The following is a 13,765-nucleotide window of genomic DNA, read 5'->3' as shown; positions in this document are numbered from 1 at the left end:
AAAGGTTTTTCCTGTTCCGATGTGAGATCCCGGGACAGGGATGTCGTATGTGTACAGATTATAAAGCCCTCCGAGACCAATTTGTAATTTGTGGGCTATACAAAATAAACTGAATTGAATCATTGTACACGGTTTGCAGTTGACATTTGTCCGGTTAAAGCCTTTCAAAGTTCACACATGTTGGGGAAAGTCTCCAGTCTCTGTTCACTTGGGGAGCGGCGCTCGGCCCCAGCCGGCCCTCTCTCTGGTGTGCAGCCTGAAGTGGGTGTTGAGGTGCGCCGACTGGTTGAAGCATTTACCGCAGACGTGGCAGCGGAAGGGCTTCTCCCCCGTGTGGATCCGGTGGTGCCTCTTGAGCATGCTGACCGTGGTGAAGCTCTTCCGGCACACAGCGCAGCTGTACGGCTTCTCCTTGGTGTGCCAGCGCATGTGGACCTCCAGCTGGCAGGCGAAGCTGAAGCCCTTCCCGCACTCCTTGCAGCTGTGCCACCTCTGGATGCTCTGGCTCGGGTGAGAGGAGCGAGAAGGCAGCGGCTTCAGAGATCTGACGTTCTTGATCTGCAGTATGTGCGCGCTTTGCTTGCCGTTTGAGCGCACAAACCCTCTCGCCTGCTGGTCCGTCCTCGGCGTCCTGTGACTCTTTGCGGCGCCGCCTCGTGCGTCACCCTGAGCCGCTCTGCAGTTTGGATGAAGCGTCACGGAGGGCTGTGAGCTGTTGGCCTCCTCGCCGCTCTCTGCCTTTACCTCCTGCGACGTCAGCGGAGCTGGGGAAACACTCCGTCTGCCGCACGCCGTCGGTGCCGGCGGAGGATGTGACCTCTGCGGCGGCGGCGGCACCACGCGACTACAGCTTCCCTCCTCCGAGTCGCTCGCTTCTTGCGAACAATCCGCCGGACAGTTTTTGAGGTTTGGCTCTTCTTTGATCTGCGGCAGCAGCTCCACACCGCATCTCCACTCGGACTCGTGGGGCTGAGCGTCCTCTTGGGGCTGGACAGAGAGAGGCTCTGAAAGAAACATGAAACATCATCAGGCCTGCTGGGTGTGTGAGCATGAGCATATCGTTGTGAGCTTCTGATGACCGAAGATGAACCGCTTTCAACCAAAACTCCATTGAAAAAGGGTATGATTTAAATTGTGTTTAATATTTATTCTCATTATTATCAACCCACGATCTTCCTCGTTGCCAGTGTTTTGGTACTTGGTACTAGTTGAATTAAATCTTAAGTAAAGAGTAATTTGCCTTCATCATTTCAAGTACAAGTAAAACACCTTGAAATCATACAGGCTATTAGACTGTAGGACACAATTGTAAATTATCAGATTATTGATAAATTGTGCTGCTAAATGTAGCACACATTTTCTCCATATATGTTCTGATAGTGAGCTCCTTTTCTTCAATAACCATTTTCAATTACTAACCCTCTCCAAGGGTTCTTCCCTTTTTCTCCCCGCTAAAGGTTTTTTTCCGGGGGGGGCGGTGTTTCCTGTTCCGATGTGAGGTCCCGGGACAGAGGATGTCGTATGTGTAGTGCAGCAACAACAGAAACAGGATCATACGGCCGACATCTTTCCACACATGAGGAAAGCACTGTCCATCAACTCTGACTGTGTGTGAGCACCAAGGGTCACGATGTAACAATGTAACAGTTACTTCATGGTGTTACTGTGTAACCGGTACATCATAATGTAACAGTGTAACAGTTACATACGTATAACCGCACGTAACAGATGTAACATGATGACAGTTTCTAGACTGAAACAGAGTTCGGTCCCAACAGATGGGAATTTGTTGATTATCACAACCTACTGTTGGTTTTGCTTAATTCAAAACTGCCTTTTAAATGTAGCGTTTTTATATTTTAGTCAGTAATATTATTTTCAGTTTTTTTATTATTGTAATGATTTTTAGTTTTCAGTTGCAGTTTTTTGGGTTAAAGCAACAACACTACTTGGCTAGCTTTTAGGAACATATGCAAAATATGGGTGAAAATAGCATCTGCCAAATAAACACACCATTGTCACAGCATTATGGTAGCATTGGTATTTGGCATGATTTGATCATATTCAGTCCAAAGCCAAAACATTATTGTAGAAAGTATTTAATGTTTATGTTGGAAGATGACGTCTTGTAGTTTGTAAAGCCCATTATCTTATTTCAAAGTCTGACATCACCAGATCAAATCACTCAGCTCGACACACTCATCGTCTCGTGGTCTGTTGGTATAACTATTATTACTATCATAACTCATATCGGTGCGTTGGTGCTCAGTGTCCTCTACTGCCGTACAGCGGTCCCATTTAGCACAAGATTAACTAACAATAGCGCGTGACACACACCGCACACCTCCACCGTTAAAGCGGACATATCGTGACATTCAGAGCTCAGTCAGCTGCTGCTGCTCACCTGGCTGCAGCAGGAGCCGCTGGACGGCGACGCTCAGGAGCCGCTTGAGCCGCTCGTTCTCCTCCTTGGAGCGCACGAGCTCGCCCTGGTACTCCGCCACCGTGCTCTTGACGGCGCGAAAGATCTCGTCGGCGGCCGCGGTCAGCCTGTCGTTCAGAAACGCGTTGAGCAGCTCCAGTTTGGTCATGTTTTCTGCCAGCTGTCTCCGAGAGGCGGAACGTCCTTCTGTTTACATGCACCGACCCGGAAGTAGAAGGCGTACCGGCCTCTGCGTCATTGTTTTCAGAGCGTTGGGAGGGGAGGTGGGCGGGATCGCCCCCTGCTGGACAGGAGGCCGCACTGCACGGCAGAGTAAAAAGACCCAGATCAGGGTTCATACACATTTTGACCAATGGATTTCCAGGACTTTTCCAGGACTTTAAACCAAATTTCCATGACCAAACATTTTGTCAAATCTCGGTGTATACATGAAAAACTGAGAAAATTTAGTATTCAAACCAGCAATGAGAATTCCAAAGCATACACAAACGAATGAGATGAAATGAAATTACACAAATCAATGAGAGACAATAGTTTGATCAAAAGAATAAACGTTTATAGACAGAGCGTATGCATGCTTATATTTTGAGCATCCTTCTTTTAAAAGCATATTAATTATTTCAAACTCAGCGTAAATGAACGACATGAACATAACAAATTTCCATGACTTTTCCAAAACTTTTTGGGATTTAATCTTTTTCAAGGACTTTTCCAGGCCTGGAAATAACCATTGTAAAATTCCATGACTTTTTCAGGCTTTCCATGAACGTAAGAACCCTGCCATATTGATCCCGGGTTAGACTTGACTGCAGATGAGTTAGTCCAGTGCAGAGAGGGAGAAATCGCAACTGTTTATTACTACATAAGGTGGTGTTTGACGACGTAACCAGAGACTGGTGGCAGGAACCCCGGGTAGGGGTATTTCAGCTGTACTTAATGGGAACTTGGAAAGTGACGGCATTAAGCCACAATACACATATGTAACAATGTAGGGTCATTCTGTCTGTTCTATTTCTTTAAGGGCTTCCATTTTTATCAATGTCAAGAAACTAAACAATTGTTCACTTTAGCCTTAATTTGTTTTGCGAGTTGAATGCAGTTATTGTCACATTAAATGAGTCTCCCTTGCTGACATCACCAACAGGTAGAGTGATATTTAGATTTACCGTGGATGATTAATCGACCATCAACAACTTATGGTTATCCCGTGACCTGGCACTCACCATTGGCTGAATGATATTAGCAATCAATTATTGATCCAGCGGGTCATTAAAAGCACTTTTTATTACACAGTAATATGTACAAGTGACTTTGAACAGTAAGCTTGTGGGAAAAGGTCAGGGCAGAGCCAATACGTATTAAGCCGAAAAAAACGAGTAGATCTTTTCTCAGATCACATTTATAAACCGATGCGAGCACATAAGAGAAGACGATCAAAGACAGCGGTGTGGCGTTCAGTGTTTGTCAATCACATTAGGAACATACAAACGTCAGAAATGGTACCTGAGGTGTTCATTATCAAAGCTCAGAGAGCACTCGCACACTGATCCCAGACTAGTTCTGTCAAAGACTGCCCACTGAAAACTGATTAAAAAAATAAAATAAGCACGTACATTTGCATCAAACATTATAAAAACTGTAAGAACAGCCACTGGCAGAAGGTGCTCTCCATGAGATCCGAGAGGGAAATCTAGAAGCCCCAAACACCTGATGAATAGATCGATCCCGACGGTGCCCTCAGGCTCTGACCAGAGCTTTGCTGAATGGGTCATCATTAAATTAAAATTGATACGTTAACTGTCACAATGTGGGAACTAGCTGGGCAACATAGATAGCCGTGTTAAACCACTCAGACATAGAAAAAGAAAAACACAAGTGCAGCAGGATTCAGTATTTCTGTTCTCAGCTTGCTTCCCTTTGCATACACAGTATACAGATAGGACTTCTCTCTAAAACACATTCATCAAGACTCAACATCTTTGAGGACTCCTGCTGACGGGATGACGATCAGAACATTTCCAAGCACCAAAGCTGTTTTTCCCACTTTCTCTTCAGGACTTGAAAATGATTATGAAAATATAAAACGTATGATGAAACAATAATCTCAGCCCTGATAGAAGAACTGTCGGAGAGAATAGATGATCATATGGGCAGGAAATGAGACAGGAGAGATGTCTAAAAGGTCAAATGAAACAAATAATAACCGAAAGCTTAATATATATATATATATATTTTTTTTTTTTTGTGTGTGTGTGTGTTTTATAGTGGGTGATGGTCTTCACTTCTTGTAAACAAGAAAAGATTGTGGGCGAGTAGTTCGGGCGAAGAGTAGACTGTGCTTGACGGGACCCTCAGCTGTCAATCATCTCGGACAGTTCCTGCAGCAGGTCGTCTTCTCCGATGCCGGGGTCCACGTCTTCCTCCAGGTGATCCTCGGTGAACTCGTTGATAAGCTCCTCAAAGTCATCCATGGCCGAGGTGGAGGCAGCAGCGCTGGAGGTGGAGGCGGTGCGGGACGCGCCTACGCTCAGTCTGCGGGACTTGGCCTGAGTGGGAGTCTTCAGGACTGGGCTGAGATGGACAGAGAGGCATGTTATTCTTTTAGCGACCGACAATGCTGCGCTCATGTCAGATGAAGAACATCACAACAACTTCCATAAATTTTCACTGGAATCATCTTATTTTTCTACAAACACTGAAAAAATTGCTAAAGATTTAAAAAAAAGAAATTGCAATATTTCTTATGACGGCAGTAAACACTGAAGTATCTGAGAGTTTAATAAATCTGTAAACATTTACACAAGGGACTGTTTGGAGTTGTTGCTCTTGATCAGAATCTCACACTCCTCACTTGAGGGCAGATAATTCATGTTAGAACTTCAAGTTCAAGTTGTATGCTCTCTGCGGACCGTTACCTTTGGGGAACTGTACAGGCCTCGCTGGCAGCAGCAACATTAGAGGTCTGCTTGGGATCTTGGTTCAGACTCTGTTTGAAGACGGGGACCGTCTGGAGGTCCTCTCTCAGTGGGCTGGAGCCAGAGCCGGAGCCCAACGGGGTGCTGGGACTTCTGGGAACAGCAGAGCTCAGCAGAGCCTCTGCATCAGAGGACAGGAACTCCTGACAATGGAAGAAGAGTTAGAAGTCAGTAACAGCACCAGATTGTTTAGATTTAGATTATTCTGCACATTTAAGATTAGATGACAATCCAATTATATGTTGGCAGAATTAAAAAAAGGGACCAGATACATAAGAGAAAACTTTAAATATAACTGTGTAAAGGCTCGTAAAAACAAAACATGTCAATGTGTTAAGGACAGGGAGAGTAGAAATGTGTAAATAAAAAGTATAAAAACAACGACAATGTTAGGCAGGCGTGATAAATACGTCCACAAAGTGTTACAAATAAATAGTAAAAAATAAGGTACATTTACAGAAATATGGAAATATAAAGCAGATATGAAATGTCACATCAAATGGAATTAAGACCCATTTGAAAAGGTCTTCCAACAGAGGCTCCAGACAGACTGATAGGTATCACAGAATCACTGTAACTGGCCCAACGAGCCACCGCACCTGTCTGTCTCTGCACACCGTCTCCTGCGGTGGCTCCTCCAGCACCGTGGAGGTGCTGCTCAGCGGTTTGACTGCAGCGACAGCAGAGCGCTCTGCTCCCCTCCTCTTCTGACCTGGCTTCAGCTGCACCGCAGGCTTCATGACGGACGGCTTCACGTTTAGCTTGGGCCTCACTGAAAAGGAGGCAAAGTCAAGTGATGAATATAGTGCTCTGTGTAACAGGTCTATATCTAAGGCGGGTCAAACAGAAACATGGGTATGCATAAAGGTTAAAAAGTGCCATACCTTTAGTGTCGGCAATGTGTTCTGGGGATTTTTTTTTATTATTGTTCGGTGTCTTATCAGAAATGAGGGCCGCTGCAGCATGGCCCTGGGGAGCTGCTCTGTCCTGCTTGGCTGGTGACAGTGTACTAGAAATCCTGGTGATTTTGTCTGGGACCTCCCTGGAGCGGCCGGGGCTCTGTGAGTCGGACTCGGCCTCCAGTGGAGGAGAGCTCTGCTTCACAGGGACCGAGGAGGCAGTGTTGATGGCAGCACCTCTAGCACGGAGAGGGGAGGCAGCCTTGGATTTGAGGGGGATCGGTTTACCAACGGGGAGCTTTTGGGTGGATAGGGTAGAGTCAGGGGCCACAGTGGTGGAGGAAGGGGATGAAGAGCCTGGACTCGTCAGACTGACTTTGGCAGGAGCCTTCCTCTTCAGGGTTCCTTCATCGGTGCGTTTCTGAGCAGGCTCTGCTTCTGCAGAGTCTTTAACCTGCTCCTCCAGTTCCTGCTTGCGGAGGCGTTTCTCACGCATGATCTCCTCAAAGGTCTTGACTTTGACGTCCTTACTGGTGGCAGCAACGGTCTAGAAAAGATACAGGAAGATTACCATCAGGTCAAGTCAACAGAATAACAAGCAAACCACCACAGACTGTGGCTCAGTGGTAGAGCAGGGGATCCTTCAATCAGAGGATCGCCGGGTTGATCCCCAGCTTCGTAGTCCATGTCAACGTGTTCTTGGGCAAGACACTTAACCCCAAATTGCTTCCGGTCTGTGCCTACAGTGTGTGAATGAATAGTCCTGATGGGCAGGTGGAACCTTGCATGGTAGCCCCTGCCATCAGTGTGTGAATGGCGACATGTAGTGTGAAAGAGCTTTAGAGTAGTCGGAAGACTAGCGAATCGCTTTACAAGTACAGTCCATTTATCATTAATCATTACTGTGGTGTCAGTTACCTCAGGAGCAGCAGGAGGAGTTTTCACAGGCTTCTCTGTCACTTCAGCACTCTTCTCTGTGGTGACGTTGCCTGATGAAGTCAACATAAATCTCATGTTAGAAATTTAAAAACATGGCTTGGAAATGCAAATTCAGAATGTTATTCAATGTGAAAGGCGTAAAAGAGTAATTAAGTAAGTAGTCTTACTTTGGGAATTCAGTTTCTTGATGCGCAGCAGACGAGGCTTCTTAGCGTCGTTCTCCTCAGTATCAGAACTCTTCTTGTTTTCATTCCCCAGGCTCTGCTGAGCCTGGATCTTCGCTGCCTTCTCCCTGCGGATCTCCTCCAGAGTCTTTACTCTAAGTTGCTCCACGTTTGCAGCTGCGGGATCAGGAGCCGCTGGACTAGACTCTCCCTGGCTCTTCTTCGTGTCGGGATCCCGTTCCTCCTGCCTTTTCTTCTTAGCACGAAGGACCTCCGACTTGACGTGGCCAACGGAGCCGTCTCTGATGGTGATGGCTCGCTTGACACCCTTGGTAGTTTTGGTTCTGTTGATTTCGGGAGCCACGGATGAAGGATTTTCTTTCTGGCTCTGGGACTGAGACTTTGCAGCCTTCTCCTGCCTGATCTCCTCCAGTGTTTTGATGCGAATCTGCTCAGGAGCTTTCTTTGGCTCCCTGTCAGGCTCTGCTGTCGGGGAAGCTGGAGGACAACAATAAACAATGTTTTAGTCAACACGAATAAGTAAAAAATAAATAATAGACAACGTCAGCCTCATACATACCTGGTTGAACGGGACCAACAGATGAAGTCAATCCAAGTCTGTCCTTCATTGGCTTCAAAGCTGTAAGAAAGAGAAAGGTTTTAAAAGACAGATTTTTTATTTATTTTTTTTTATTTAAATTCTAGACTTTTTTATTATGAGCTCCAACTTGAAAAACAACAACCTGTTAATACAAGTCACCATTATCATGATTTGAGTAAAACGCTACACGTGGTGTTCAGTAAATACCAATTAACTAGAGCCCCAACTCTTGCATTTCGGCCGCAGAAACCAGGGTTCACAGAAACATTTAGGGCGTGGGTTATACAGAGGACTGCTCCTGATTGGTCAAATACACACAGCACAGGACCTTAAATTACTTCTGTTGTGAGCTGGCGCTATGAAATGTAATTAAACTAATTAAGTTGACCTTCAAGGGGGCGGGGCCTAATATAATGGTAGGGGAACCACTGCAACACCACTGCTTCAACTTGTGTATAGCTTCATTCATAAAACCAAGTACTCCAGTATTGATTTAGTACCATTTTAGGGGAGATAATTAGATAATTATCTTTGATGACATTAAAAGTGAAGTTTTCCAACTCATTCTTAAAAAGTGAGAGAGAGAGAGAGAGAGAGATTGGTCAATTTTACTTGAAAAGTAAAAGAATTAAAGTCACCAGGAACTTCTTGGTAGAAACTGCAGTGTGATGTGTCCTGACACTCACCTTTGTGAGGGGGCCGGAAGGGCTCTCCCTCATCCACAACACTGCCCAGACGCCCGGCCAGACCCCTTCTTAGTGGGTCTCCATATTTCCCATCTACAGTAAAGACAAGTCATGAGCATGGCAATCATTACTAGCACTGGCATTAAATTGGTCAATAAGGTGGAACAAGAGTGAAAAAGTACCAGTGTTGGGCATCTTCCTTCCAAGTCTTTCAGCCATACTGCCTCTTAGTCTCCCAGTTTCTTCAAAGATGAGTGGGCCTATATTCAAAGTTGAGAACAGAGTCAGCATGATTCTATTTCTCTTTAGGACCAAAAGTAACAGTCCTATCAGTTCATCGGAATCATTTTTAGCAGTTCAACATGAACATTATTCTTCAGGTATCATGAGGGGAATATCCAGACCAGATATCTGATCTAGGGCTGCAACAACGAATCGATAAAAATCGATTATCAAAAGTGTTGGCAACGAATTTTATTATCGATTCGTTGTGTCGCGCGATTGGCAATAAGTCGCGCAGAAGAAAAAAAAGAGCGGAGCAGAGCAACTGGCCGGCCAGCGTTTCTGAGATTGGAGTGAGACACGAGAAAAGCTGAGGTTGTGATGTTCTCAAAAATAGAAGATCTTTGACAAGTCGAGTCTTGGCCAATCAGCGTCTTCATGTTCCTCAAACTTGTTTTTAATGGAAGCTAGTCAGCTTGCTATCGCGTTAGCTAACGTGTTTGGTTGTGTATTGTCGTTAAAGTTCCGTTATAGTTCAGTCTTGCTTGTAAAAAAACGTAACGTGATGAAACATGCCGTCACCCCCCGGTCTGGTTCAGTTCACGCTGTCACTCGTTAACGTTAAACCGGCGGATCTGGCTGCAGGTTTTTTTTAAAAATTTTTACTCAAAGTAGAATGAAGCAAATCACGTTGTTGGGCTTAGCCAACAACGTGACGTCGTGGTCATAAGAGACCCAGAATGAAAGAGTTTAAGGAAGAGGACGCTCTATATGGAGCAGTACAGCTTCCCTCTGTCCCAGTATTTCATACATATTGATAACGCAGGGTATGTAAATGCAGCCTCTGGAGGGATCAATTACAGTAAAAAGGGCTCACATTTGGCAGATGTAAAGCATAGATTTGTATGTTTTTAGTGTTAGTCCATTTTGTTGTTTTAATTAACAGCTCAGGGATGTTCAAGGAGCAACCTGTTTGTGCACTTTCTGAAGATGTTTTGCACTGTCACTTCTGTTTTTGAATAAAGGGTTGGAAATGAACGCTTTTTGATAAAAACATTTTTTTTCCGATTCATCGATTAATCGAAAAAATAATCAACCGGTTAATCGATTATTAAAATAATCGTTAGTTGCAGCCCTAATCTGATCAAAGCACCATGAGCAGTACACTGCAGTGCATAAGGCCTGCAATTGAGCTTACATAAAGGTTCATCTTTCGCACTGACCATGCATAAGACTTTTATGCTAGCAGTATAAATGTGGGCAAATTCATCAATTTCTCAAAATAAATTTCAACTAAATAAATGTATCTATTGTGAAATTAGTAAATCTTGGAGGATGAATGACTCAGTTTAATATCCAACTCCTCGCAATTCTGACCATCTCACATAATCCTGTTTAGTTTTTTTTTTTTTACCATCTCCCGCCTTGTAGAAGGCTGGCCGAAACAATGACTGGATGTTTTCTTTCTCTCCGTTGGCCATGGTATCTGGACTCTGGATGGGGTAACCAGCTCTCTTCATGCTGGCCTTCAGGGCCTTCCTCAGCCGAATCTCCTCCAGGGTGCTCACTCCAAAGCTCAGCGAGTCTGTCGAGACAGAACATAACCCATTAAAAAACACAATCGTTCCATAAGGGTCACACAGGATTTACGAGCTATAAAGCTTCGGTCACAAATTATGAACAATCATGTTTCCAAAATGTTGTCTGTGTCTCACCTGACTTGATTTTCCTAGGAGAAGGGCCAACCTTTCCATCCTCTCCTTCCTCTGAGAACTGGTCTGGAAACATAAAGACATACCAGTGTTAAGAACCACATGGACTGTTGGTCTCAACTAGACAAGACAAAGGAGTCATTTTGGGATCAAATCCAGCTCACCATCTTCATCCTCGTCATCATCTGCCGGATTAATCACCACCGGTGGGTGGGTGGGACTCGGTACGGGCTCCTGAGTTTCTGTCTTGATGACGCCTCTGAGCTGTGGGTTGGCTGCAGTGGGGAGCGGGGCAGCGGGCGGTGGAGCTGGTTCCTCGTGTGGCTGCTCCTCAGTTTTGCTTTGACCTAAGAGAATTACATAGATTATCATACTGCTTTATTACAGCTGGATTTAAATGATCTTAAACCATCTACATTTGGATTATTGGTGTGTTGCTAAAGAAAAGTCCCCTCACTTTTATCAGGTGGGACATAGACGCCATCGATGCAGCGGGGCCTTTCGTGGAAGAAAGCACAGTGAGGCTTCTGGCAGCCGGCTGGCTGGCTTTCCCAGTAACAACATATCTCCTTTCGGTTTTTCTGTGTTGATGAAAGAGATAAACATGTTAAAGCGCGTATAGAGGAGATGGGACGATCACATCTCGTTTAGAACTGTGTCCATTAAGTTACCCGTATACATGCGGCAGCACAACTGAATTTATTGGTGTTTTACTCTAAATAACAAATGAAGCTTACCATGTAAACATATCCGTTTCTATTTTACTTAACAGCTGTTTATGTAAGTTACTAATGAAAAAAGTATTTAATTGACTGTGTTCATTGTAAAATATCATACTGGCAGGCTTGTTGCTTAATTACCTTTACAGTACATGCAGTGTTCCTCCCAACAGGTCCAGGACCAGGAGTGGAGCTCCAGGCCCTGGATCACAGGAGACTTTTTCTACCCTTCGTTAATGGCCAGTCAAGACACAGACAGTCTCAAGTGGGCAAAGCTTAAAGGATATTTCTGAGCCTTCTTCAGTTATATTCAAACAATGCATACCGTGATCTCCATGTGGCGAAACTTGCAGACGGTGCGGAAGCAGCGTCCCTCCTGCCAGAGATTGCAGACAATCTCACTTCCCATAGCTGCCTCACAGTGTCTGAATGGGCAGCTGTCACCCTGCACGGAAAAATAAACACAGTAAGACCCTGCTCTGTCTTCTGGCCATCAGTCACCTGTTTCACATGAGCTTTGTGCTCAAACAATACTTACATTAGTGCAGGTGGAATAGTAAAAGAAGTAGCAGTCGTCTCCATGGTTGGTCATAGTAATGCTGGTCTGCGTCTTGAGTGGCGGAGGTGATGAGGTTACGACCTTTAACCCAGCAGCTGGTTCTCTTCAGGGCAAACAGGACAGAGCACAGCAACACATCACCAACAGAAGCTTTTCTCCATTACATCAAATCACTACGAGTTGTAGTGTTGAATGTTGAATGTCTGCACATGCACAACTAGTACTAAGAAGCTTTTTTCATACACGGTAGAGTGACTCGCTTCAACTTGTGCTTTTGAGATTTCTTTTTTCTTCTTACTATTGTGCCATATTTACCTGAGGTGGCTGATAAGTTGTCTCCCTCTTGAGTGCACTGCTGGTAGGCTGTCTCCGTGGTGGTATGAAGTCCTGAAGGAACACTTGATCCGTGAGATAAGAGGAAAAGGGGAGTGGGTCGCCCAGAGACACTTGTCTTCCTACGACATCCCTTTTCTCAGACTCTCTGAGACATCTTTATCTCCGCCAGACTGCTAAGCATTACTGATGGTGAATGCAAGCGTCCTTTGGAGATTTTTTTTATTATTTTTTATTAATTGATGATACTAATGAAAGAAATAGGGGAGGGGAGGGCGGGCATAAATAGCCAGAAAAGCCCCCAAAAATAGATCCAAAAATGCTAGAATTGATGTGGCAAAAAAGGGGATGGATGGTAGGTGGAAAAACAATCCTCAGCTTCTTCTTGGACGTGATGACATTTTGCCCACCTGGGAACATTTGGGTGAAGGCAGTAGAAAAAAATATGGGCTGGATATTCAAGCCTCTAGAGATTTTCAGCCAATGCTGAAAAAAAGAAAAAGAATCTTCTGCCACTGTATTCTCATGTGGGGCAAGCTATCCATAGCCAGGGATCTCCACAAAGGGCCAAGTGGATGGTTTTAAACCTACAAAATCAATCAAAAACACTGCCCAGGGAACTGAAACGGTGTTATTAAGAGACAGACAGTTGTGCACAAATACAGAGGAGACAGTTGGACATTTCCACACAGGTACAGTATAGTGAGACAGATATGCTCTCAAACATGACTTCTGAGTGATCTAGAAGTTATTGTTAACAGGGGTCCAGGTCAGAGGACGGACTAATTGTCTTTACACTATCTAGCCAGGGTTATACATTTCAAGTATCTAATCCAGAATAAGCAACAATTAACGTTAACTTTGCAAATTTGGGGAGCCTAGACCTGGGTTGTTTATCTTTCCCAAACATGGAGGCCTTAGTTCGACACTGGTGATCAGCCTGAAATACAACTCTGGCTTCCATCTTAAGGAACAGGAGAACTGCACTCTACAGACACTTAAAATATCCCTTCCACTGAAATAACGGGGAAGAAGGATTCCCAAAAGGTACTAAAGTTACTAACTCGCCTAACAAGTAATTAACGGTACAACATGTACTTCTCCTGGAGCCACAACCCAAAAGTCGATAATCTGACGTTACAGGCTACGGGCAGAAACGGAGACAGCTAAGCTAACGTTAACTAGAACCGCCAAATAGCAGCGTTACGTGACAGGTCACCTTCAGTGTTGGTGCGACGTATGTATAGTCAGAGCTTAAAACCCAAGACAGTCAAAAAAACAATCAGATACTTACTGTAGAATAATAAAAAGTAGCCCAAAGTTAGCTGGAACGAACTACGAGTGATTCCCCGCAGTGTTGGAAAGACACTACCGCTACTGAATAGAGATCGGCAAATATTAACATTAGATAACGTGAATACACCGAATAATGTTAACTACACAAACAATATCGCGACTCTGGATTGTATTTATCAACCTAGCTAAGACGTGATATATTGTGCTCATTTAGTTT

The 13,765-nt window shown here is 44.5% G+C and overlaps 2 protein-coding genes across 2 annotated transcripts; both read right to left on the bottom strand.

The window, feature by feature from the left end:
• LOC306737108 (uncharacterized protein) lies at positions 1–2,591 on the bottom strand (the record flags this gene model as incomplete). The annotated part of the gene is made up of 2 exons (XM_079218810.1): positions 1–1,004; positions 2,405–2,591. The coding sequence occupies 2 exons, from the start codon at positions 2,589–2,591 to the stop codon at positions 205–207; spliced, it is 987 nt and encodes a 328-aa protein (XP_079074936.1). The 3' UTR covers positions 1–204.
• A 1,116-nt stretch (positions 2,592–3,707) lies between these two features.
• zc3h11a (zinc finger CCCH-type containing 11A) lies at positions 3,708–13,718 on the bottom strand. Its single transcript, XM_079218111.1, has 16 exons — positions 12,235–13,718; positions 11,899–12,022; positions 11,686–11,805; positions 11,099–11,222; positions 10,806–10,988; positions 10,645–10,707; positions 10,344–10,514; positions 8,890–8,967; positions 8,708–8,800; positions 8,001–8,060; positions 7,424–7,918; positions 7,236–7,306; positions 6,303–6,864; positions 6,018–6,190; positions 5,359–5,561; positions 3,708–5,014 (listed from the first exon to the last, which is right to left on the bottom strand). The coding sequence occupies exons 2-16, from the start codon at positions 11,950–11,952 to the stop codon at positions 4,795–4,797; spliced, it is 2,670 nt and encodes an 889-aa protein (XP_079074237.1). The 5' UTR covers positions 11,953–12,022; positions 12,235–13,718; the 3' UTR covers positions 3,708–4,794.
• Between the last annotated feature and the right edge of the window lie 47 nt (positions 13,719–13,765).

Source organism: Taurulus bubalis (genome assembly GCF_910589615.1).
Source record: "Taurulus bubalis genome assembly, chromosome: 5".
Lineage (NCBI taxonomy): Eukaryota > Metazoa > Chordata > Actinopteri > Perciformes > Cottidae > Taurulus > Taurulus bubalis.
The sequence above is the reverse complement of the archived record's forward strand: the minus strand, read 5'-3'. Positions and strand labels throughout refer to the sequence as shown.